This window comes from Periplaneta americana, chromosome 14 (genome assembly GCF_040183065.1).
Source record: "Periplaneta americana isolate PAMFEO1 chromosome 14, P.americana_PAMFEO1_priV1, whole genome shotgun sequence".
Classification (NCBI taxonomy): Eukaryota; Metazoa; Arthropoda; class Insecta; order Blattodea; family Blattidae; genus Periplaneta; species Periplaneta americana.
Genome location: NC_091130.1, coordinates 112,873,914 through 112,901,444, shown reverse-complemented (window position 1 = coordinate 112,901,444; position 27,531 = coordinate 112,873,914). Strand labels below are relative to the sequence as shown.

Here is a 27,531-nt window from a genome sequence, read left to right as displayed (position 1 = left end):
GTTTAGGCATTTATTTTGGTTAAAATAGGCAGGAATATAGGCAATAAAATAGTAAAACTAGGCAGTGAAATAGGCATTTATTATTTATGAAAACAGAAAAAAGTAGACAAATACTTAATAAACTATCCCATACGGTGTTCACGTTTCTTGGTTACATATCACAACAAGATGATTTTTTAAGTTGTCAACTGCCATAGTGAGCCGCCTATCAGAGAGAACGTTTTTCATGGTGGAAAAAGATCTTTCTACTTCTACTGAAGTGATTGGAGCAAACTTAAAACAATTTATTTCAGAAGGACTGTCTCTACTTTCTTTCAGAGATCGGGAAAAACCGACTGTGTATTGTCTCAAAAAGAGGGGTGTGAGAAGGGATTAGAGACTTCAAAGTGCGCATGACTTGTGCGTGCAAGCGACAACAGTAACGGGACCTGGAGACTTGCTTTTAATACTTCCTCATCCCCTTTCTTACGCTGGTAAACTCAGAAGTGACTGAGCACTGAGGGTTATACTGTTCAAACATCTTTGTTAAATGACATAAAATATGGAATCGGTGAGGGAGAAAAGTTTACGACTTCTTGGAAACATATGTATTGCTGGGGAATAAGATTCTCAGCAAATATTTGTGTGAGGTGAATATATATTTTTAATTTTTATAACTTTCTTTTTGTTTTGTTTTTTTTTATATATAGTTTATGTGCGGTTTATTTTAAATGCATTAAAAATATAGCAAATGTACAGTAACGACGTAAAAAGGTTGAAAAAGGTATTTAACCTTCGAATAGGCAACGGGAACTAAAATAGAAAAAAAAAAGGCAAAATAAAAATTGGACCTATCGTCCCCAAATGTGTGGAAACGTGTTTGTCTGTAATAGGTCTTTCATACATACACTCGTGGTCCAATTATTACTAATACGTTTACTTCCGCTTTGTTCTATACTTTAAAAAGGAACTGATGTCTAGTGAACTCATTGTCACATGAAGTGAAATGAATGAATTCTCTTTAGAACAAGTTCCAGGCTTGTTCCATTTCTTTCTCACCCATAGTTTAAAAAAAATAAATCACATAATAAATGTATACATTTAGAAACATTACGTTTGCGTAAATATTGATTTGTATATTGATTTGCAAATAAACCAATTATAACTCCTCATAATTAGGTATGCTTTCTTCATACCTGATGCTAAAGAGAGAGTAACTTAGCCATTATAGCTTAGACCTGGTGAGGGGCATTGCCCCCCATATAACCCCCCAACCCCCCGCCGCAACTCCGCCTATGACGATCTCAATTATTTATACACGTCAATTCATAAGTCACTACAGTATCTACTTTGAAAAAATAACTATTCGTTACTTTTCTTTTATTGTGTTTTTACATATTACAAGAATTCACTGAAGTGAAAAATGAAATTATGTCTTCAAAATTAACGCAGCAATATTATAGAGCATCAGGAGTGTTAAATTATTTAAAAACCAAACATAATATTTAGAACAGTGTTTTACAATTACAAATTCTATCATTACTACAAATATAATAAATAAAAAAATCTATAAAATGTTTAAATACAATACAATATAACCTAAATTAGCCAAAATGAAATTCTAGTAAACCTTTATTACACACACACGATGGTCGTAGCAATATTAGGACGTTCAAGAAATATATTAGGCCTATATGAAGAGAGTATCATGGAATGGTTGTTGAAACATAAGACACACGTCAATAGAGGTAGGTATATAATTCAGCTCCAAATATAAGACTATGACTGCCATAAATGTAGCAAATAGGTATACAGTCACGTATTGCTCTATCTTCTAACGCAGTGGTTCCCAACTTTTTTTTGACTGACGACACACCATACTGAACACCCACGATATCGCGACACACTTATTTGTTTTTATTAATAACAATATAATACCAACCAGATATTTTCTTTTGGAGGAAAAGATGGTGGAACTCTGTGTAGAATATTTTATAGCGTACTAGGAGATGATTACTGTTCACTGCACGGGAATTTTTTCGTTTTATCCTCATTTTCGTCCAACTAAGACTTCCAAGGCCTAAGCGGAATTTAAGGAAAAATTAAATTAAAAACATAATTATTCACACATATTTCGGTTGCATGACGAAAAATGCAATAAATGCCGTTCCAGTGTGTTTGGCCAGAAAAAAAGCACTGATAACTTCTGTGTAATGTCAGACATCCAGTGTTGTGGATAGGCCGATATTAACATGCAATCGAAAATTCTAGAAAAACAAGCAGCAACTTGAGTGGAATTAGACAAAAACAAACGTAGTATGTGTAAAAAAGTCCAAACCTATCTATGCTGGATGTCCGATAAAAGATCGTTTTTGAAAACTCACTTATTTAATGTGAAGTCTGCGCTTGGTGGATTGCACAGAATTTCTCTATACGTGGCCTTATGATTCACAGGACACGTAAATCATCTTCAAGATGCAGCAGTCTGTTACTTTGATTAAGAGTTCACTATTTTCATGGTAGAAAATGCTGATTCACACAAGTATGACGTTGAAAACGGCAGTTCTAAATGTCTTTTTAGTTTATTCAGCACCATCCACTCATTTGACAAAACATTTCCGCTTATAAGACACTCGTGATTTTGTTTATATTCATCTCCACGCCATGTAAAACCATATTGCAAGTATTCATCACTATATTTACGAAACTCTGTACGTTTTTGTGAACTCTGAAGGAAATTTTTGCTCACATTACTTGAATTAGCACTGCTGTTATCTAATTCTAACCCAAACCTTGATTTCAAATTAAAACTTTGTCATGATAAACTCTAAATACAGCACTATCATCCGCTCATACTGAAACTGACCAATATGTTCTGGTGATTACAAACTCTAGGGCCCATTTATTACTAAGTGAGAATAGTAAACGAATTACTAAGCATTGTTGCACGTGTTCACGTTTAATTGGTAATGTCTGTTTCAAAACAAAATGTATCGTTACAAAGACTTTGTTGAAAATAATAATTTGTAAAGAGACTTTCTGGATGGCATAAAATTTATTTTTCAATTCCAAAATTTCGCGACACACTCCATGGGGCTGCGCGGCACATTGGTTGGGAACCACTGTTCTAATGTATGTTAAAAATGCAGATCAGCAAATGTGATAGCATTAGCATAAGATGGCGAAAGGAATATTTAAAAGAAAAATGGAGCAAACATACACTGGCTACGAATTCTCTAGATGAGTCGTGTCAATTGATGCCCATAGGAGCAAGCGCGCGCTTTAGATCTCAGGAGAGCCTGAGCGCTTTACAGCGGAAAGGAAAGAGACAGACGAAAGAGGTAATATGTGCCGCTTGGTCGAGCTATATTCAAACTGATCCAATAGATAAAGGAAAGAAAACTTATTAAACTGTATCCATGTTAATTTTTGGATTGTCTGAGAAATATAAGTGCATTACAAGAATGTAAGTTTTAATTTTAATGCTCATTTTTCACAAGTTTGATTTTTTATTCAAAATGAATATTTTCTCAACTTTTTTTATAGAAAAGTGGAATTTTGAGATATAGGCCTATTTATTTAGTAGCCTTACAGAATGTTTTCGTAACTCTAATATACCGTAAATAATTATTACTGAAGATAGTGTATTAAAAATTTTGAAAATATTCGCATGGAAATTGTTTGTAAGGAAATGAATTAACAAAGCAACTACTGTTACATCATAAATAAAAGATACGTGCCCATGTGTTGTAAAAATGTCAGCTCTATAGCTTCAGCACATTTGGAGAAAATAATCTAATATTCTGATGATAGGAAGTTGCTCACCAATATCACCTTAAAGGCATAATGCGAAAGGAATTTTGTTGTGGAATATTAGTTACACTTAAAATATATACAGCACCTAGGTAACTTTGCTTTGTACTGTAATATTGTTTTGATTAGTTTATTGATTACTTTTATAAGGCTAAAGGTACCATCAATGTCAATTCCAACTTATCATATCATAATCTCTTTCTTTGGAATATCACTTTCTTTATGAGTGATGTGTATAATTCATTTAGTACAGTATGGTTGTACTACTATGGAATTTATGTGAATATTCCTGCTTAACTCTTTATTATGTTATTAACATTTAAAACACAACTGCAATATTAAGAAATTGGTGTTAATACTTTTGTTTTACAGACAAATAGATAATATCAAACAGAAAGAAGCTATATAAAAATAACGACATAAAATTTCACGTTCCGTTTAAAGTTTGTACTCCATTGTTTTCTTAAGCCAACAATCTTCTTAGTCCTTCTTCCATACCAAGCGCTTGATGCCCGCGCACGACGTCAAAGTCAGAAAAATGCGCTTTCTTTGAGACCACTGCTCTAGATCTATGAATTACAATCTACACAATCATATACCTAATTAATTCTAATCTTTATTATCTACAGAAATCTGAATATACTTCTCTCGCCATTTCTCCGAACGGTTTATTGTAACTACAAATGTTTGTTTCGTCCAGTATTGGCCACATCAGATATTGCCACCAATACACGTCATATCTCCTAAGTCTGATCACGAGATGTATGCTGTAATAGCTTCTCCAAGCACTCCACGAGTCCCATACATAAAGTTTGTCAGTCAACCCGTGGACACCCAGCAGTGTCTTGACGGTATGCGCGAGCTCTGGTTTGTACTGCAGGACCTCCCGCATGGGCTTCTCACCTGCATTCATGTACCAGTCTTCAGGATGGTAGTCCCGATACGTCTCCAGCCAGAGTTTCAGTAGTCTTGCGTCCTTGTGCGCTACCAACACTTGTGTTCCCATATAATCGCGATCTGTAATGCCTATTGTCATTTCGTATTTACGAAAAACATCCAAACTTCGAACAATGTAAGAATCGTTGTCTAAAAATATTCCTCCATATTCCATGAGGACTCTAATCCTAGTCACATCGCCCGCATGCCACTGAACCCACTCTTCTCTTAATTTTTGTCCAAATATTTCTGTAGGCATTTCAATACGTCGAATATCTAACACAGATCCTAGAGTGTCCCGTATTTTGATCCAGTGCGGTCCTGTAAATTTGTCGACATTTGTGTGGAAAAATATCTTTTCTGGTCGTTGATTCTTGAAAGCCGCTAACACGCACACTGCCGTTACGTAGTCTATGAAACTCTTCCCGAAGAATATGAAGTGAACATAGTTCGGTACAATATAATCACCATTTACAGATCCTGTCTCGTTGTTGAAGCCTTCAAAACTGCTACCTTCGATTTTAGCAAATAATTGAGGATCGTAGGGAAGAAATTTTTTTCTGGGAGGCTCTTTTATGAAGTGCAAATTTATCAACAATATTAAGATGATAATTACTGTCGTTGTTAGTGCTTGAATGCGTTTCTGGTGAAGCCGATGTAGAATCATTCCCTTCTTCCAATCGTGAACCCTAGAGCACAAAGAAAATAAACATATATATACTATCTCAGGTATTCTAACCTTCATACTAATCATATTGGGCCGTATTCATAGACATTTTTAGCACGGGCTTCCGGTGGATGATCAGCGTTTTTCGTATTCATAAACCAGTGTTAGCGATAGGATATGATTTGAATTCTGTACAAGTAACCAGTGGATAGCCGGGGCTAGCTTAGTACGCTCGTAGCGCGTGCTGCGAAATGTCTATGAATAGCACCCTTAGAAACTAAAAATCCATTTACACCCTGAAAAATCCACTTTGACAAATTAAGAATCGTTAATTACACTTGTAAAACATGTAGTAAACCACAATTACAAGTCACACAGAGTTTGTGTGCACTCGATGCAGGTCTCTTGCGTCTTGTCAGCCCACTCGAGTGGTGTGGATATAAAGGGAAAAATTGAGAAGGTGTTGGGTGGAATTCCTGGGTAGCTCATTCAGTAGAGCACTGGTACGTTCAGGCAGAAGTTCCTGGATCGATACCCGGCCCCGGAACAATTTTTCCCTTGAAATTATTTAAATTTGCTTCACAGGGAGTCTTACCTGAAAACTAGACTTGCATGGTTAATTTATTGTTTGTATATCATGTTATCTATTATCCTGCATTATTATCTGTGCACCTTATCGAATTAAATTGTTGTCACATACATTGAACCAAATTAATTTATGCTTGAGTAATGAAGGTTAATAACAAATAGCAGTGGATAACATAAGTAGGTCCCTACAACTAATATTTTAAATCTGATACATACGTATATAAAATGTAACCGCTAATGTGGAGAATTAGGTTCAATAGCTCTCAACCGTGCCGTTACGATGACAGTCAATTGCAACCAAGTACACGATGTCGCCAACCTGTGGCGTCGTTGTCAGCAGAAGTTTATTTCTCTCTCTCTCTCTCTCTCTCTCTCTCTCTCTCTCTCCTCCGTCGTCCTTAATGTTATTAAGATATTAACACCACTGTTTGTGACAAGGTTAGGTAGGGTTGGATGAGGAAATATATTAGTGTCAATTACATGCACTGTTAATTGTTAACGTTACATAGGGTTTGGTGATGGGATATATTAGTGACATGGATAGGTAGGTTTTGGTGAGGGGATTTATGAGTGACTGTGCTTTGCGCAAAAACGACATACTGTACGTGAATGTTACCTTCATTATCCCTTTGATATAATATTTTCGTATCTCAAATTATTCAACTTCAACTATATTCCCTGGACCACATCATATTTCTTCTTCATTTTGCTGCGATAATGTTTTATATCTTCGAAAATGTCCATTTTCTTTTAGTGCATTAAAAATTCCCCGTTATACTGCGTAAATCTTGCATTGGACTAGTGCAGTGAATCCTTGAAGAATGTAAACATGCATTTTACTAGCAACATTTCGATTCTCTTTTGTTTGACATGGCCCGGTGACTAGTGTTGAGCCTAGTCGGCGCTGCTGTACTGTCTGCATTACCCATCTGTTTCAATGTCTCAAAATTACAACAAACCCAAATTGACTTGATTGCTGTAATAATTGTTATGTACGAAGTAGTCACAAACAGACTCTATTTTTTTAAGAAGTAGGAAAAGTTCCCATGATCTGTCAAAGTATACTGGCGTTCAAAGATATCTCACCTACGATTTTAGGCCCGTCATATACTTGAAGAGATCTCGCTACCGAGAAATGTGTACCGAGAAAGAGGTGAAGAACCCTCCTCCATACTTCTATGCACTGCCTTCATGCAGAGAGTATTTTTCTCATTGTAGTAAGCACTCGTTGTGGGAAATAGTACAGGTTACGTATATTGTCGTACTTTACAAATGATGTACGAACGCCACTATGTTGAATCTGAATCTTCAGATGATAAAGAAATGAAATTATATGAACATACAGGGCTACTACAAAAGAATAATTCGTTTTCAAACTACTAAAGGGTGCGTCAGAAAGAACGGATGGATTTCAAACTATCGATACGCAACGAGGAGAGAGATATAGTGAGGGGGACCACGACTGTTGGGTCAGCCATAGAATGCAGTTTCAGTTGAGAATATGGTGTTGGTCTGGTGTACAACGTGCTTTCATCGTAGAGACATTTTTGAAAAATGAAGAGTCTGTGATCGCCACTCAGGACTCATTTCGACATCGGATGTCACGCTAGGATTCCAACTCGGAATACAATTTTGCGGTGGGTGGCTTCATTTCGTATCACAGGTTCAACATTAAAGAAGAAATCACCTGGACGAAATTCTATTGCACTGAGATTGTCCGAGGCTACGGTAAGATCTCGCGCCCTGCGACTTCTTTCTTTGGGACCATTTGAAGGCGTAAGTTTGTAAACATCGATCACATACACTGGACGAACTGAAGACGGCGATTCGTGAAGAAATCGTGGCAATTGCACCAGCTATGACTGTGAAAGTGATGGCGAACATCAGAAAACGCCTCGATGCCTGTATTGAAAGCCAAGGACATCATATGGATAATGTTGTTTTCCATAAATAAACTGCATGTATTGGTGAATATGTTGATAATAATAAATTTTTGATTTGATGAATCTTTACAATTTTCTTGCTATGTGAAATCCATCCGTTCTTTCTGACGCACCCTGTATATTCTCCAAAGTATTACTCGCACAACAATCATCAAAAGAAACGGAAACACACCTGGTTTGCATTGTGAACAACCGTTGGCAGCACGAGTGTAGTGACTGCACTACAAGAAACAAGAAAAGAGTTTTTATGTGTTGGAATATGCGAGATGTACGTCTGTTATAACAGTGCAACGCGCATTCAGACGAGAATATGGAGACGAACCGCCAAGTAAACAGAGCATTTTGCGATGGTATCGACAATTCAAGGGCGTGTTGGTGCAGATGACCAGGCTCTGTTTCCTTGGCCCCCCAGGTCACCAGACTTAACGCCATGTGACTTCTACATTTGGGGGTACATTAAGGATCGCGTCTACGTACCTCCAATGCCACAAACACTGGTACAGCTGAGGGAGCGCATCAATAATGCATAATAACTATTGACAGGACAACGCTACACAATGTGTGGAACGAACTGGACTACCGCCTGGACATATGTCGTGTCACCCGAGGGGCACACATAGAACATTATGTAGAGTGTGGCAATAAATGTGTTGCGTTTCCGGTTCTTTTGATGTATCACTCATTGTTGTACGAGTAATACTTTGGAAAATATAGCAGTTTGAAAACGAATGATTCTTTTGTAGTAGCCCTGTATTTTGTTAATGAAAAGAAAATGTAGGCCTAAAATGAAATCGAGAAAAATCTGGATAAGAAATCACATTGTATCTCACGAACATAGAGGCGAGTTTCGGTCACTGATTTCGGTCTTTCGGATTATGATACGTTTAGACATTATTTCAGGTTGAATAGACCTCAGTTTTTTGCAATTCATCGTATGATAAAGCAGGCTCCGCCAAGTCGAGTCAAGATCGCGAGAGGGCGTACAGGCTTACTTACGGCTTCCACTGCGGGCAGTACAGTTGTACACTGCAGTCTATCAGTGGTGGAACCTATCGAGGTCGCTTGGGGGCACCGGTGCACTGCATTTTGCACCAGGAATATTTATGTGCTAAAAACATGAACCTTAGCAATGTAATGGATGTTGTTATGCGAACAATTAATTTCATAAGGTCTAAAGGACTCAATCACAGGGACTTCAGGGCACTGCTTGATGGTATTAACAGTATGGGGATTTACTCTACCATACCGAGGTAAGGTGGTGAAGTCGAAAAATTCTGGAACGTTTTCTCGCACTTAGAAATGAAACTGCCTTATTTATGGATGTACATGGGAAACCTGTTAGAAGCCTTGGACATGAAAGAATATATAAGAATAATGCAACAATTGTGCGAAGTTTCGAACGTAGATTTGAGGATATTAGAGATCTTGAACAACAATTTAAGATATTTGCAATATATTTTTCAGTGAGTGTCCTGGATATTCCTGCTGAACTACAATTAGAAATACTTGATTTACAAAGCGATATTGAGCTAAAGGATAAGTATCAAAACAGAAGAAGTATTAACCATTTCTATACTTGTTTTCCACGAGAAAGGTTTCCTAAACAGTACAATCTTGCTGCAAGAACGTTGTAAATGTTCGGGACAACCTACGTATGCGAAACACTGTTTTGTTTAATGAAGTTTACAAAGTCACGTCACAGAAACAACTAAGTGATGAACAATTGAAAGCATGTTTGCGATTGGCTGGTATTAAAACAATAGCTCCGAGAATTAAATAGCTGCTTACTAACAGAAAACTGCAAAAATCGCAGCGGATCTCTGATGTCTAAGAAAAAGTACTATTATTAGAGAATTGTATTTGAATGACAACGTTTGTACTGTTGTTTTATTTTGTTAATTGAATTGTATAGCAATGAGAAGAAGACAAACAGTATATTAATCTGTATAAAAGTTTATATTTTGTTTTGTTTCATTATTGTGCAAACATGCAAAAATTTGTTTCGTATATAGTTAACTGTACAAAATTGTATAGAGTACTGTTTTTCAGTATAGTGCAATTAACAGTGAAAGCGTGCTTCAATTAAAAGCTGAAATTAATTTACATTCTTATCACAAATTTGGTTCACATACAAGTTGTTAGCTCCGCCACTGTGGAAGCAGCTACCCTTGCCCGCAGCCGTACGTCAGGGCTTGTGGGTTTGTACGTACGCACGAGAGTGTAGTCACTTGACGGTCCCTGTGATAAAGGATTCTCTGCTATGTTCTGATTAAAATTATGTAAACTGTTAAGACATATATATATATATATATATATATATATATATATATATATATATATGTTATAATTAATACTATTAAAGTTCATCAAAATAAAATATAGCCCTAGTTATTTGCAGATCATCTGATATTTGTCTCCAGATTTCTTCTTTAAGTTTCTTTTTTTTTTAATAGTTTTAATCCCTGTATCATATCAATAGGCCTACGGGCGACATCGTACAAGTTCGATAAGTTTGTCACTGCAATTATTATCAGTCATCATTCCTCATTGTCAGTGTCAATAAAACAATACAATACATTCAACGCCACCTGTGATATTACTTTATATTTTTCTGCACTCAATCATCAATAAGTATAATATCAAACATCTTTGATAAATGTGTCAAGAGAATTTGCTGAGCTACCGATTCCAACGAGAAACTCACTCGAGGTTTTCGCCTCGAACGAGAATCTCTTCCAGTATGTGGACGTCCGTTTGAATCCATGTTATCAATCTTTGACTTTTCTCGCTAGCGAAATCTCTTAAAGTATGTGACTGTCCTTATGATCGTGTAAACAAACTTTCCAACCACGGAATAAGTCGGAACCAAAGATATAAAACACACAAGTCGTCTATCTTGTTAATTGGTTAGAGTTTCAGTTGATTATATCAACCTTTCCTCTTCAATTATGTAGTATATTATAATCTTTGGTATCCGCATGGTATCTAAATTCCATCGACACGAATGCGTCCAACGGAAAAAGATATAAACAATTAGCAAACTTTGAAAGAGTTCCGTTAGTTCTCAATAGGTGGCAGTATTATTGAGGCGGTTAAAAATATGTCAGAGAAAATGATTATGTAGATTAAGTAAGTGTGGCTTCTTTCTCATAATTGGCAATATTAACAGTTTCCAGCTAAACCCAGTCATGTTTTGCAATCAGAAGAATGGTATGAAAAATTAGATTCTATAATGCGGGTATATTTATGATCGATTGGCAACACTGACTATTATCTTCGCGATCTATTTATAGAAGTAATAACTATAGAAGCCCCTAAGATTTTATGATCGTGTAAGCGAACTTCCTAACCACGGGATAAGTCAGAACCAAAGATATAACAAATTGACAACTTTGAAAGAGTTCTGCTAGTTCTTAATTATTGGGGCGATTTAAAAAAGTGTCGGGGAAAATGATGATGTAGGCTAAGCATAAATTATTCTCACAATTGACAATATCAGCAGTTTCCAGCTAAATCCAGTGTTGATTACAATCAGAAGAGTGGTATGAAAAATTGAATTCTATAATGCGTGTATATTTATGTACGATTGGCGACACTGACTATTATCTACACCATATATTCACTGACGTTCAAAGATACCTGATTCCACTAATCGATAGGGTTCGATAATTTATTCGTGTAAGTGTTGCTTCTTTAGTTATTACTTCTATAAATAGATGGTGAAGATAATAGTCATTGATACCTATCGCATATAGTAAATATGTCCCCATTATAGAATTCAATTTTTCATCCCATTTTACTAATTATTGTAAAACAACACTGGGTTTAGCTGGAAACTGCTGATATTGTCAATTATGAGAATAATTTATGCTTAATCTACATAATCATTTTCCCTGATACATTCTTAACCGCTCTAATAATGGTGCCATCTATTGAGTACTAGCGGAATTCTCTCAAAGTTTGTCAATTTTTCATATCTTTGGTTCTGATTTATATCGTAGTTTGAAAGTTCGCTTACACGATCATAAAATCGTACGTCAGATATCTTTGAATGTCAGTGTACACTATTAACCGGCTGTTTCAATGACAACTGCAACAAGATACTACCCGCTGTCAATAGTATATACCAGAATATCTTTGGTCTGTTGTAGAATAAGATGCAGAAATATTTTTTACTTTGCTAATGATTTGTTTAATATTTATTACGATGTTTGTAGATACAAAAACCAGTGCCTGATTATTTTCGTGATGTGTTTTATATGAATAGTTTTCTAATGTTGGCAATAGTGTGTTATGATATTGTGCAGCTAGAAATAATTGCGGTTTTTGTGTCGTATGGTTTGTGATGTGCTTTGTGGTGATTAATGTTTGATATTTATTTGGTGAGTCGTAATTTTATTATTCATAATTGATTGAATTTAAATTACTACATAAATTTATATACAAAACATGTTGCAATTTCGAAAGCTGATTTACTGATCTAAGTGAGAATCCCGAAGTTCCAATAGAAGGCAAAGAACCTTGACTAAAAAGTGCGTTTTCTAGTCACATGAGACGCACAATAGAGAATCAAGGTCGTGGCACAATATTTACCAGCCTCTTGTACTATCTAATCTGATCCAATTTAATCTAATCTAAAGTTTCATGTGATCTCGTCCTGTCGTTTGCCTGGCTTAGTACAGGCGAGTCTAATCCAATGCAATTCTACCTAATTCAGTAGAACATAATCCAATCCAATGTAATCTAACTCATTTTAATCAAATGTGTTATAATTTTCTAAGCTTTTTTATTGTGCTAGGACCATTGGATATGTAAGTAAATTTAAAAGAGTACAATTATTTTAGCACACTTCATACTTAGTTATTTCCAGAAGATTCTGCGTGACAGTTAAAATTTCTTTTCTATATGTTTAATTATATTAATTTTACAATTAAAATTGTTATGCCTACTGCTATTGCGACTACTAGGCCGCGTCTGTGGCTCAGCACTCAGCACTAGTCTTCCTTCCAAGCGGCCCGGTTTCGATCCCTGGCCTGGTCGCCATACAATTTGTGGTAGACAAAGCAGAAGACTCAGACAGTTCGTCTCGGAGTACTCGCGTTCCGTTTTAAGATTCCACCATAACTGTCCACTTCCACTTTATGCCATCTAAATCTGCAATAATTAAAGATTTTTCGTGGTGAAATCTTAAGGGTAGTGCGAGTTTCTGATCTTCTCTACTTATGTAGAAAGGTTTTGGGTTACGGGCCCGAAACTCATCCTTCGGGGATTGGATCTGTCTCTGTCAGGGCTGAGTTAGGATTGTATTTATGAATGCACGAACACAATCTGTCAGATAGGAGTAGTTATCACATATACAGTATGTAAGGAGTATAAATACCGTCCGTTTCAAGTCGTCGGGAACGGTCTACAGGATCAAAAAATGTCCACACAACATAGGGTCAAAACTTGATAGTTTTCCCAGAAAAAATATTTCTTTCCTTACTTTATTTGCGTTTTACTGCTTATATCGTTAGTAAAATTACGAAAACAATTACATTAGTAGGTATATCTAGCAAAGAGTTAATATTAGTTTAAATAAATATTTGTGTGTTCCATTACGTTTTCGTGAAATTACATAAAAATTCATGCTTAAATTTGTTAATATTCTGGCGTGAGAGACGTGGCAACGTTCAGCAGACAGTATATAAGTACGAGTCAGCTGAGTTCAAGCTCTCTGTCCATAGGTCTACTGACGAGCGGATGACAGTTCAGTACAGGGTATTCAGTAAACAACTTACGTCATTCACAGTTTAGGATTATCATATGTTATTACCAGACATCGAGATTTTGGACCCGATAGAATAAGTTTACTACGTCCGTACTATAGGCAGCTTTTTCATTGTGTTAGAGTCTGCAGAAGAAGAGACATGTGTACATGAAACCAAGTTCAGTCTAGTCTGCTGGTACTGTACAGTGACGTTCCAAAAAAAGGCAACTAATTTATCAAACATTAAAATAAAATGATTGTTAGAGGAGAAAAATTCTATAGGACCAAAAAATTAATCTTTACATAGATTAAAATAAAAAAACCTATCATGCGAAATTTTCAAAATTAATTAATATGCATTTCCTTTCGGCTTCTGTCATAAGCACAAGTGCAATACTTACTCAACATACATAATAATTCTGCACAGCATACAGAACTTATGAAGTACAATACATGGTACTGTTACAATGTAGCCTACTACAACACACATTCTGAAGGTCTCAAAACTAAACTTTCTTCGGTAGTCGGCAAGACAAAGTTTATATTGGGAGAAGCTCCGCTCTACATCACATGATGTAATGGATTTATTTTAGTAGGTTATTTTACGACGCTTTATCAACATCTTACGTGATTTAGCATGTGAATGAGATGAAGTTGATAATGCCAGTGAAATGAGTCCGGGGTCCAGCACCGAACGTTATCCAGCATTTGTTCATATTGGGTTGAGGGGAAAAGCCCGGAAAAAACCTCAACCAGGTAACTTGCCCCAACCGGGAATCGAACCCGGGCCACCTGGTTTCGCGGCCAGACGAGCTAATCGTTACTCCACAGGTGTGGATGATGTAATGAATGCAAAACGAAAAAACACTAAGTCATTGAAATCTATCTTCGCTACCCCATCAGTGTCCGTAGACTTCTTCCCTGCTAGCATGTCATTTATATCATAGAATATCGCATATATTCTTAGACTAATCACATATGTAGATAACCACATGTACAGATCAAAACTAGACTACTAGCTATCTTCTGTCCTCTCTTCTGATAAAGTGAACTAGGTGTACTGTTTTTATTGTCAGAACAGTACCTCCTCTCCCTGCCTTATGAGTATGACTGAGTAAATAAAGCACATGGGACGACAGGTAGATCGCTACCATCACTGCCCCCACCCACTACAGTCCTGCTATCCAACTTGAAATCGCACTGTTTTCATCTATCGGGTCTAAAGTCTCTAAGCCTGGTTATTACTCTTAATTTATGGAGAAAATCGTAATTCAAGTGAGACAAGAAGGATGTACCGCCAACGTTTTTCTCAAACGTAATCGGTGAACTTTTGTAACGTTTCTCAACAATTTTTAGAAACCAGGAGTCTCTTACCCCGTTTCCAAAATCACACAACCAGAAATTTGTTTAAAAATGATACTGCTTTATGGAAGCGGGAGAGATTAAAATTTTGCATTAGAAAAAGTTCCTGTGATTTTGTGCAGAAAATAATTATTGTTTATATTTAGACGTACAATAAAAAATGAAGCAATATTGTTACATAAAATGTGAATTTACCATAATGTTCTATTAATGAGAGTGAAAGTTTGTATTTGCTGCTCGTTTTATACATAAAACAACAGTATTATTATCATAGTCCGCTTTTGCACTAGAACAGAGCATCTGATCCGCTATGTCTGTATCCGCTTGAGCTGTACTGTGTATTTACAAACTTCCTCCTCCCTATCCAGCAACGTTGCAAAACGTCTAATATTGTTAACTTTAATAATTAGTTGAATATTGCAATTAGAAAAAAAATTGTGAGGACATTTTTTCTTCCTTATCACATGAATAATCATCAGTTAAAATAATGACACTTATATCCCATACACCCTGTATAGAGCACAGTGGGCTAGTGTAAGCTTACTTGCATGAATTTTCATGAATTCATTCTTCGATAACAATTCTAGAGGTGAAACATCAAGCTTACATATCAAAAAAAAAAAAAAAAAAAAAAAAAAAAAAAAAAAAAAATCCTTCATAAATTTAATTTTTCCCATATTCTTAAGTCTTCCTTGCTGAATTAAGTTGAAAATTTTCGAGGTTGTTACTCTTATCTTCATTTACTCGTACAAGAACTACTACTTGGATTTAAAGAAAAGGATTTAAAAACATTTTGCATTCATTTTTTTTTACTTCGAAATGTTGACAATATTTTGTACAACCCATCTCCGTTTCCCTCCTATCTCCCACAATTAAAAAAAAAAATATATATGTATATATATATTTTTTTTTAAATCTCTTATGTCCGGAAGAGAAAGACCTAAAACTGAATGGAAGAAAAAATTTTAACCCTGAGAAGAACAGGCAACGCATTCCTAAGCCTATGTTCATGATGAAGATGATGATGATGATGATGATGATGATTAGGGACTAGATTTTGTCCCAGGGCGTACGGAAACAAGGTTAGCTATTCATAGACTATATTACGTGACGTCATATTTGACGCGTGCCACAGCATCTTGTTTGTGCTGAAGTTGACGTTCTATTCATGATTAAAAACTAGATATCATAGACCGTTTACAGGATTTATAGTGATAAAGACTGATATAATACGAAGATGTTTCCTACAATTTAAATTATTTCTTCACTTATTTAATTCATTTATTTTCACTGTGCAGAGTTAAGATCAAAAGACTTTCTCTTCCATTGAACCAGTATAAAAATTTGTAGCAAATATGAATAACAGCAACACAAAAAACATAATAATAATAATAATAATAATAATAATAATAATAATAATAAGAAGAAGAAGAAGAAGAAGAATAATAATAACAAAATGTAGATGTGTTTAGTTACGTGTAATTAGAAGAATTAAACAGTTACAATTTAGTGTTCAATAAAATAATTGATATACTCGTGTTAAAAATGAAAGTCGTATTCCACAAAAGTGTTATTTGAAGAAAGATCATGTTCTAGAGACGAATAGCAGTCTTTTTGGCAATCGTTTTTTGTAAGTAGTCGGCGTTTGAAGTCCCTTTATACTGCAGTAGCAGCAGCTATTAATTAGTTTTTATTTTATAAATAAAAGTGTCTGCAGCATATTTTGCAAGTCTTGAAAGTTTTTACATTCCGTATTGTTATTATTTCGAAACTTACACATTGAAATTATTCCTGCATTCCTGCTGGATTCCGAACAATGGTACACAGACTACTCAACATACCAATGAACCAACATGCTAACAAAGAAGAGCTAAACACAATCAAATACATAGTACAAGAAAACGGATACAACCCCAACATAATAGACAATATAATACGAAAGACAAAACATAATCACAAAAACATAAAAATACAACACAAACACAAGAACACAAAAAATACGTCACATTAACATACGAAAACAAAAACGCGCACAAAATTGCAACCTCATTCAAGAAATTAAATTATAACATCGCATACAGAACAAATAACACTCTACAATAACATCGCAATACACAAGCAACACAAACAAACAAATACAACCACACAGGCGTATACAAACTAAAATGCAACACCTGCACAACTTCTACATAGGACAGACAGACAGGTCATTTGAAACACGTTACATAGAACACATCACAGCCATAACAAAATTACAAAACGCTTCCACATGTGCAGAACACATCACAAATTCTAACCACACTTATAGAGACATGGAAATTCTACACATCCAACCAAAAAGCCAGAAACTAAACACACTAGAACAATACGAAATATACAGGCACACAAAAACATATCCAAATGAAATTCTCAACACACAACTCAATTTCAGAACACACACACTCTTTGACTCCACATTACACTACACAAACACATCCCCACAGGAAACAAAACAAAAGGCGTCAAGACCAGCAACAACTAGTTTTGAAGATGGCCAATAGCAGGCTGAAATATGTTAACAAAGCAATATAAAATTTAACACGTGAAAGACAGTAAATCGTTTTCCGAAGTGATATATTGTTAAAAGTTGTGTAATCAAGATGTACATTCCTTTTAAATAACTTCACACATTCTGGAGACAACGCTTTCAATTTAACAAATTTATGATTTGTATACATATATAGAGAAAACATATATTTACTAAACCATACATACCTATATTACTTGACTTCGACGAGAAATTTATATTACACTCTCAATGACTCAAAAGTGACTAATGGACAAGGTCTTTATTTGAACAGTTATAAATACAGATAAAATTTGCAAACGGAGATATAGAAATGCAAACATACAGATAGATATCCACAGCACAATTATACCGGTAAACAATTACTTGGACGAATAGTAAAAAACTTTATAAAAGAGGTAATTTTGACGCACATTCAAACGCATTTGGAATTAAATCCTTTGTCTAACATGGAGTAAATAACTTAAAAAATGTTGTGATAAGCTTACGCGTTATCAATGCGCGCTACAAATTGCGTTGATAACATGGATTTCTATAGAAAACGCGATAAAACGTCCTTCTGGAACTTCAGAAATGCTAACATCAGCGCGACCTTTGCAACTGAGTCCCGAAGATAAGCAGTTTCCCAGAAAAAGCGCACGCGTTAGTGGAACTAATGAATCACACTACAGACGTGGACAAATTATTAGACTAAATTAATTATAGGCCTATGTGCTACAAAGCTGTATTTATCGGCAGAAATAGTGAACAAAAATGTATTTTGTACAGAAATAATGGACTTAAAATTGAGTCTGCAGGTTACTAACATTTTGTGAACATTCTCTTGTTCTTCGTTAACATGTTGTTTTTGTCAGGGATGCTGGAAACCAAAGTTTGACACTTTCTTTGAATATCAGCATCATTTAGCCAGATATCAACAGTGCTTAAATGAGTCCATGTTTTCTTGTAAGCCTCTTTTTGTTCACTTTCTTCTTCAGTATAGATTACAGATTTATAATTTCGTTCATGTCCGGTCTCCTTGCAGGCCATGGGAGAACAGACTGTTGAATATCTTGTGCAGTATATAATTAAAACACCAGGGCACTGCAATAATTATAATAGCTGATGTAAAATATGCTCGTGTATCAACATCTATTCCTGCAGTAAATATATGATGTGCTAGTACCAACATAGCCAGACAAAATATACTTAACCATTGGAAAAATATACCAGAAGATGTAAACAATCATATTTACAACAATAGAGACTCTGTGAATTATACTGATAGTTGATATGACGATTTATATTATGTTTGCAAGAAAAACCTTTTAGTCTAATAATTTGTCCACGTCTGTAGTTGTTTACTGACTTGTTACATTACTTTCTGGTTTATTTAATTTATCTGTAAAATGAATAAGGTGTTTCCAACATTTTGATGACATTCGAACACAAATTTGTTTGGAGTATCTTAATATGTAGGTAACATATTTAAACAAACAACTTATGAACTCTATTGCAAATTATTTTCAGAAATCATGAATACCGGTAGTTTTAAGACGAAAATTATTGTTGTATAAGTGGCTTGTAATATCTAGGGTGTATACTACAAAATTAATTTCTTATATTTCGTTGTCGGTCGGTGAGAAGAACTAGGAAACGAAACTGCAGACGAAGTACACCAATATATAACAGAAACAAATAGTATTAATATTGTGTCCACTCTCATTGTACACCCCCTGCATTATTACGCTATTGTAATTGTAGGATTTAAAAATATTGAGATATTGTTCACATATAAAATTCACAATATATTACTGTCAATTTGGTTTGGGTAATTCTTGCAAGAGAATTTCACTTGTTAAAATATTTACCTTGCCTTTCTTTTCACTTAGACTTTCTATAGTTAGACCTATATATACAGGGTGTTTCCGGGCTAGTCTTACAAACTTTCAGGGATGATGAGAATGGGCACATGTATCAATTTGAGATAAGGAACCCTGGTCCGGAAATGACTGAGTCGAAAGTTACAAGCAAAAATAGTTGTGTGGAAATGAAATAATTTTATTCCTCTGTACGCCTTATTTATCTCTACATCTTACATATACTGTACAGGAAACTACACTGAAGCAGTGTAAATGGCGTAATGTGTTACGGACATGGTAGGCCCTGATATGCACGTCTGTAGACAGCAGTGTATGTGTACAAGTTGCAGTGTCCAGTCGATCAATCCTAGTGCAATGGAGGAGTACACGAGAGCGGCGTATGCAGACCTGATTTTCGAATACGGATGAGCCAATGGGAGCAGTAGACAAGCTCACAGAATACATCTGTCCTAGTACCCACGTAGGAGACATCCGACCCATACCATCTTTCCACTACTGTTCCAAAGGTTAAAGGAAGGAGGGCACGTGGTGCGAAATTACAATTCCATTTCCACACAACTATTTTTGCTTATAACTTTCGACTCAATCATTTCCGGACCACGGTTCCTTTTCTCAAATTGTTACATGTGCCCTTCCCCATCATCCCTGAAAGTTTGTAACACTAGCCCGGAAGCAACCTGTATATCACTCATATTTTGATTTTAATTGCAATAAAAGAAACATAATTTTATTGGAACAAAATTTGTGATGTTACATATCTACCTTCACTTGTAGGGAGGGAAAAACTTTGCAGTGTTCAATCATTCGAAAAAAAATTAGGTACAATTAAAATTTAAATGTTGATATTACCCCAATTTAACACAAGAAAATGCTGAAATTTCATTTATTTCTATGTCTGTGATTGAAAACTACGCACTCTCAAGATTTCAATAGTTAAAAAATGAGCAGTTCGGTTGAAGACTATGTTAAGTGACTAAAAGTACATTTTGAAATACAGTAACTTTAATGTTTGAAAAACTCATGCTCAAGTAGCACTGATATGTATTGCCAACATTTGAAACTTCAATTTATTAAACACTGCACTGTAATAAACGTACCACTATCAATTAACTATTCAACTGAATAGTAGTAGCCTATAACAGTAACCGAGTATTCAGTCGCTTGTTCATAGGAGCTATCATTTTGAAAACTTCCGACGAATTGAACAAATTCAAACGGTCTGCCAAACATACGTACACCTCATCAAAACCAATAAGGCTGAAGATTGAAATTTAATACATTGCATTGTTGAACACGTGCGCTACTGCACTACACTGCTAGGAATGGTACAGAGATAGGCCTAACCAAAGTTTTGTAGAATTTCAATAATAGTACATTATCCAACGAGCCAATAATGGTAGTAAAGACGCGAGTATGTTTATGATACGACCGCTAGCGAGTTTCATAATTTTCATACGAGCGTCTTAATTACCATTATAGTCAAGTTTCATAAGACTTTTTATGCTCGACCATATTTCCAACTTGAAATTATTCAGAAGTATTCATTTTATTCTTATCTGACTGAGGAGCGGAACTGACCTTGTGCAATAGCTCGTAAATTATGAGATGTGCGCAGACGCGAAAGTATTGATTTTTTTCCGAGAAACAAATGTCCACATTGACCTTGATATAATCTAGAGAGTGAAATTAAATTAGACATTGAAAAACAAGATGACAAATTGAATTTATTTGAATATTATTTACAAATAACGCTAATTATTATAGTAACAGAACTGACTTTATTTCAAATATAGATGATTTATTGTGCAATTGGTGAAATGAATTTGCGGGAATGTGCTTTGTGAAAGGCTGGAAGATGACGGTGAATTGATGTTAATTTGTGTGTTGTTTTTTTCGACTGAGTTTAATATTGTATTTGAGATTTCAATTTTATTTTGGATCGATTCTTCAACATAACCTTCTGCGACAGTATTGGATTTCCAGTCTCCGTGACGTTTCGCTAGTTGTCTTTCGATTTCATATCCGAGAATTATCGATACTTGCGCTTTGATATTGCTACAATGCTATTTTCTGATTGGTGGAATACCTGAACTTTAATGAATAGGTGTACTTTAATGAGGTCCATTAAAGGGCTGCTACCAGATGTATAATTACTACATTTCGGCATTATCGAGCATAAAAATATATTTATACTTAGAATTTAGTTACAATTTAGATGTAAATGTAATAAAAGTAAAATTATTCTATGAACCATAATAAAATTTAATGTCCTCGATAGCCGGATGCGGCCCGCCGCGTAATGAGTACCGCTGCTATAGAGCATGACTGGGAGGCAAGAATTGTAGCCCGCCAGCCTCCATCGCGGACAATTCCAGACCTCCGCACTGCTCTTCATGAGGAATGGAACCAACTGCCAGTAGAGCTCTTGTACCACTATGTGCAGAGCATGTCCCCACAGTCTAGTACAGAGGTCTCCAAAAAGCGTATCGTCATTCGTGCTCTCGATACTGCCCGCCGAACACAGTCTGCTGTAAGGCTAGAGCAGGGGAAGGGACTCATACCTCAACAGATGGAAGCGATCAGTGGGGGATCGCGGCAACGGTCTGCTTATGTTTACAAATAATAACATGAAAAGAATAAAAAATATCATACGTTTGTATATTATTTTGACATACTATGAAGCTGGAGCCCCGTCTATTGCTATTGACACAAGCCATTGCAAGTTCAACCTCTTCTGTTCTATGGTGCCTTTCAGTGCCTGCAAAAGATCTTCTCCATTTGTATTTTGTAATTACATCTAGAAGACATTCAGACACAGTAAAATGTTCATTAACTCCTCGGATGAAAATGGCTAGGTGAGCTTTGTCATTTCTATCTGTGCTTTCGTCCAATGCAAGTGAGTAAGCTACAAACTGGTTAATTGTGGTTTCGATTTCAGATTCAATTACATTTGCAATCTTGAAATTCTTTCTCTGAACTCTAATTGGAAACAATTTAATTTTCTTAAACTTTGACTTTGTTCTGGACACAGTATTTTAGTAACGTCCTGTATGCACTATTTTTGAAAAGATGCTTCTGTAAAGGGCTTCATTGATTTTCTAATATTCCAAGCTAGAGCATAGATAGCAAGAAGCTTTTTTGTTTAAGACTGAGGACACGTGTGTGATTTTTGTTTTTATATTGTATTGTTTTTTATTTATCAAAATATTTGTAGGCCTACGCATTTCAGCTAAAATTAAACGAAAAACTATATGTTTGTCATGCGGAACTGAGTGTAAACGTATTGTAATATACTGATTATTATGTAGAACCAACAGTTATACAGATAGCCCCAAAATAAATTATTTTCACATGTCCAACATACCTGTAATTGTATGATATTCTTTGTGCAGAGTCGAGTAGTGTCGTCGCATGTCGAATTTTAACACACCCTTAAGAATTTTCGAACTAATTAAGCATTTCACATTCTCCCCTCTAACACAAAAAAGTTTCTCTTCCTATTCATTCTTGAATGTACTACGTCCATGATTGGAAGACATTGTGAAACGGTCGAACACTCCGACCAACACAATGATAATGGCAGTCCACCACTGCTCTTCGTTTGAGCATAAACATTGAGTACAGTACAGGTGGGGATGGGTGAGGGGAACGCGCTCATTACGTACTGGCTTCGGTCCCGTTCAGGGGCTTACTCGCGAGTACGCTTTTGGAGATGTCTGGTCTAGTATATACAGTCACGAAGCTTGAGTTGTGAGGGTGCTAGGAACAATAGATTGTGCCGGTACTATTTCGCATTTTCTGTAATGGGGCGATATTAGCGATCCTAGTGGTTAGCAACTATATATGGATGCATATTTGCTACGTATTGAGCTTCGTGGCTGTATGTACTAGACTGTGATGTCACGTCGTTGCGAGGCATGTGTTTGGAGTAACCAAACCCCACATTAACCTCTTTCTTCTTTTCAGAATGTAATCTTAAAATTTTGGTATTTTTTGCGTATGTGTTTTTGCAGTAAAATTAATAGTTAATTTAATGTTTTCCACTTTTTTCATGCGAGATAAGCTTTCGATTTACTCTTTTACTATGTTTTGCGTAACTCTGATACTTCATTGATAAAATATTTTCTCATATCTTAATTATACTTAACGTTTGGACACTACTCACTATTATCACTTACTTTATAGTAGCCTATCTGTAACAATCTAATATCTTGATATAATTAAAACTGAGCTTTTTAATATCATGTTTCGTTTAAATTTTAGTCGTCGTGGCGTGATAAACAGTAATTAATAATAAAAGAGAATAGCATTAGATTTTGTCCGCGAGTGGAAAGTTTAGTTCCCGAGGCGAAGTCGAGGGTGCTAATTTTCACGAGCGCATAGAATATATTTATTCTTGTGTGCTTACTTACAACTTAAAAATGGCTTTTAAGGAACCCGGAGGTTCATTGCCGCCCTCACATAAGCCCGCCATCGGTCCCTATCCTGTGCAAGATTAATCCAGTCTCTACCATCATATCCCACCTCCCTCAAATAACTTTTAATATTATTCTCCCATCTACGTCTCGGCCTCCCCAAATGTCTTTTTCCCTCCGGTCTCCCAACTAACACTCTATATACATTTCTGGATTCGTCCATGCGTGCTACATGCCCTGCCCATCTCAAACGTCTGGATTTCATGTTCCTAATTATGACAGGTGAAGAATACAATGCGTGCAGTTCTGCGTTGTGTAACTTTCTCCATTCTCCTGTAACTTCATCCTACTTAGCCCCAAATATTTTCCTAAGCACCTTATTCTCAAACACCCCTAATCTCTGTTCCTCTCTCAAAATAAGAGTCCAAGTTTCACAGCCATACAGAACAACCGGTAATATAACTGTTTTATAAATTCTAACTTTCAGATTTTTTGGCAACAGACTAGATGACAAAAGCTTCTCAACCGAATAATAACACACATTTTCTACATTTATTCTGCTTTTAATTTCCCCCCGAATGTCATTTATATTTGTTATTGTTGCTCCAAGGTATTTGAATTTTTCCACCTCTTCGAAGGATAAATCTCCAATTTTTATATTTCCATTTCGTACAATATTCTGGTCACGAGACATAATCATATACTTTGTCTTTTCGGGATTTACTCTTGTGTGCTATTATATTATTTTATCTATTACTGGTATCTAAATTTAACATAAACTGTAGGCCTTTCCTTTGTAATTTGTTTTTTTGTGTGAGTAAGTTATGAATGGGTGAATATATGGGTTTTATAGCTGTTAATGTTTTAGCTGTCATGGAGAGAGAGATTAAAAAAAATTGAATTCACTGCTGTGATTTAAAAACCTTTAAATCAGTGCTGTGAATTAAGTCGTTGTTTACATTGCTGAGAATGGTAAAGAAACATAAGTTTATATACCGTTAATGGATAAAGCAATAAAACTCAAACTTGTCACAGAACTTTTGAGATTTGATGCAAATTAAGATAGTCATGTTTAATGCATGTGCTGCTGTGTGTGTGTAGCCACAAAATAGGTTAAAAATAAAATTAACATAATAAATTTAGCATCATAAATAGGCCTATAGGCTATCTGGAAATGAAGAAGCCAAATTTATTGAACACAATAATTATATTCTTTGAATTCGTTCACTGATAAAGTAGAAAATGCAATTGAATCGAAGAATACTAAAACATTCCAAGTCACATTTTTAGGAAATTAAATTAATGGCGGGAAGTCGTTCTTTGAAGGTGAGTATTACAAACATTCGAAGTTATAAGTCTCTTTATCAGAATGCACGAGGCAGTATAATCATAGAGCAAACAAAATATTCTAAGTCTTGACTTATTTACATTGAGAATGAGGAGCAAATAAAATAAATATAATATCTTCTGAGTCACTGAGTTCATAGTGAAGGAAGTTTAAACATCTGAAATCCTAGATTGTAAGAACTGGTAGCAACAGTATTTCAAAAACATGTGTATCTCTGAGAAAGCAAGAGGGAAACTAAGTCCATTTTGGAATAAGTTCTTTAATGTACTTTACCTATGGTAGTAATATTAAAGGCTGTATTGTTGCAGGAAATCTCATTGATGGGTTAGTGGTCCAAACATACAAACTGTCCCATCTCGCTGATCCGCAACTAGTTTTTCCAACACGTCTGGCTTATACTTCAGGCAAGGTGCCTATTAAATTACAAAAGTTGAGAGACATCAGAGCACTTTCACCATACATACAAATGGAGTTATGGAGTTCTACGAAACCCTAATGGACTGGTCTACAGGTGATGTGAGTGAAGAATAAGACCATGACATTGACTAAGAGATGTGGTTTAACTTTTCTTGTCAGAAACGAGTTTAAAAATTTAATCATATTGTACAGAGGGTTGTTTCCGATCTCTGATAACGAATTTGAATGACATCATGTGCTGACAGCTGAATCGCTGCGAGAGGTGACAGACCAGTAGTGAGTAATTTCATAATCAGAGTGCACGGTGTATCACAGTAGCAATGCCCAGGAAAATCGAGCCTTTTTGGGAGGAGTACATAACAACTCTTTCCGATGCCAAGTAGCCTACAGTTACGCGAAAATAAAAGAAGCCTGTAGTAAACGAGATTTCGTTATTCCCAAGAAAGGCATCTTATGTGTACCTAATAAGACTGGCAAAGCTCGGATGGGATTAATTCCAGAGTGGAAAAAGCAAGCAAATCCACACCCCGCCACAAGTCGCCGCACCCCACGAGATGATACAAATTAATTGCATTCGAGCTTTACCAATCTTATTAAGTACACAGAAGATGCCTTTCTTGGAAATAACGAAACCTCGTTTATTGCAGGCTTCTTTTATTTTCACCTAACTGTACTTGGCTTTGGCAATGGTCGTAATGTGCTTCTCCCAAAAAGACTCGATTTTCTTGGGAAGTTCTGCTGTGAGTCGCCGTGCACTCTATGAGATCACTCACTACTGGTCTGTCGCCTCGCGCCACAGTCGTGTGACTCCTGACGTACATGATGTCATTCAAATTCGTTATCAGAGATCGGAAACAATCCTATATGAAGCGTTATGTTGGAAAATTCTTATTCTAAGTAAGCTGAAAGAAGTTTAAAACAACTCCTAATTATTCTTTACGCGTCCAGACTTTGTGAAAAAAAAAATATATTTTTCATGTAAAAAGTATCAATTTTGTTCAAATGCCTGAAAGTGAACTAAAATATTCTAAGTCTGACATTTTTTATAAAAAAAGTAATTAACCTGCAAAAAAGAACAAGTTTTAAATCAGTTTAAACAACCCTAAATTATGTTTTATATTTGACTTTTGTAAAATAATATTTTCATATGAAAAGTGTCACTTTTTTTTCCAAAAGTTTGAAAGTGAGCTAAAAGGTCCTAAGTCGGACATTTTAATTATCAAATAACTAATGAAATTGTAGAAAAGAACAAACACTTACCCCGCAATTTGAATTGTAATTACTATCCCAATAAAATATATTTTTGTTATATTTTTTAAAATTGTCCTTCGGGTTGCCAGACAGTTTCTTTGTGATTTTCCATAAATTAGGACGCACTCACTTAGAACATTTTAGTATTCTTCGATTCAATTAATTTATAATTTTGAATGTTTCTAACATTTAAATCAATAGGTGCAGGATAATACTTACATGGTATTTTGAAGAGATTCTTGTAATTCTGTGTAGAAACTCTTTAATGCTTTCCCGATTGCGTATGTGATGAAGTATTTAGTTTCATTCAATTCAATAACTTATTACAATTATTTTTAAAATTCCGCAAATGAAATAATTTGAAGTTTCATGGTTTATATTAAAGTTTTTAACGACGACACTCACAAAATGAATTAGATCTCATCTTCCTCATAACTACGAATATTGATTATCGCTGTGTTTTAGATGTCAAACTGCAAGTACAAACAGCACTGTGCACATACATTATTACTTAAGTAAAAAAATGACCATATTATTACGTAAACACTAGAAATACCGTGTGTACATGAACTTACGTTATCATAATCATGAGATGTACTGCCCAGACTGCTGTTAAGAGTGTACTGGAAACCACG

At 35.4% G+C, this 27,531-nt stretch overlaps 1 protein-coding gene across 9 annotated transcripts; it reads right to left on the bottom strand.

Annotated features, from left to right (window-relative positions):
- Positions 1-58: 58 nt before the first annotated feature.
- LOC138713679 (uncharacterized) lies at positions 59-27,531 on the bottom strand. 9 transcript variants are annotated; one of them, XM_069845955.1, is made up of 4 exons: positions 27,116-27,464; positions 25,502-25,641; positions 12,876-13,080; positions 59-5,417 (listed from the first exon to the last, which is right to left on the bottom strand). In XM_069845955.1, exon 4 carries the CDS (start codon positions 5,393-5,395, stop codon positions 4,412-4,414), a length of 984 nt encoding a protein of 327 aa, XP_069702056.1. In that variant the 5' UTR covers positions 5,396-5,417; positions 12,876-13,080; positions 25,502-25,641; positions 27,116-27,464; the 3' UTR covers positions 59-4,411. The 9 variants fall into 9 exon arrangements, with proteins under 9 accessions (XP_069702056.1, XP_069702057.1, XP_069702055.1 ...); XM_069845956.1 differs by lacking the exons at positions 25,502-25,641; positions 27,116-27,464 and adding an exon at positions 27,472-27,516; XM_069845954.1 differs by lacking the exons at positions 12,876-13,080; positions 27,116-27,464 and adding an exon at positions 27,472-27,515.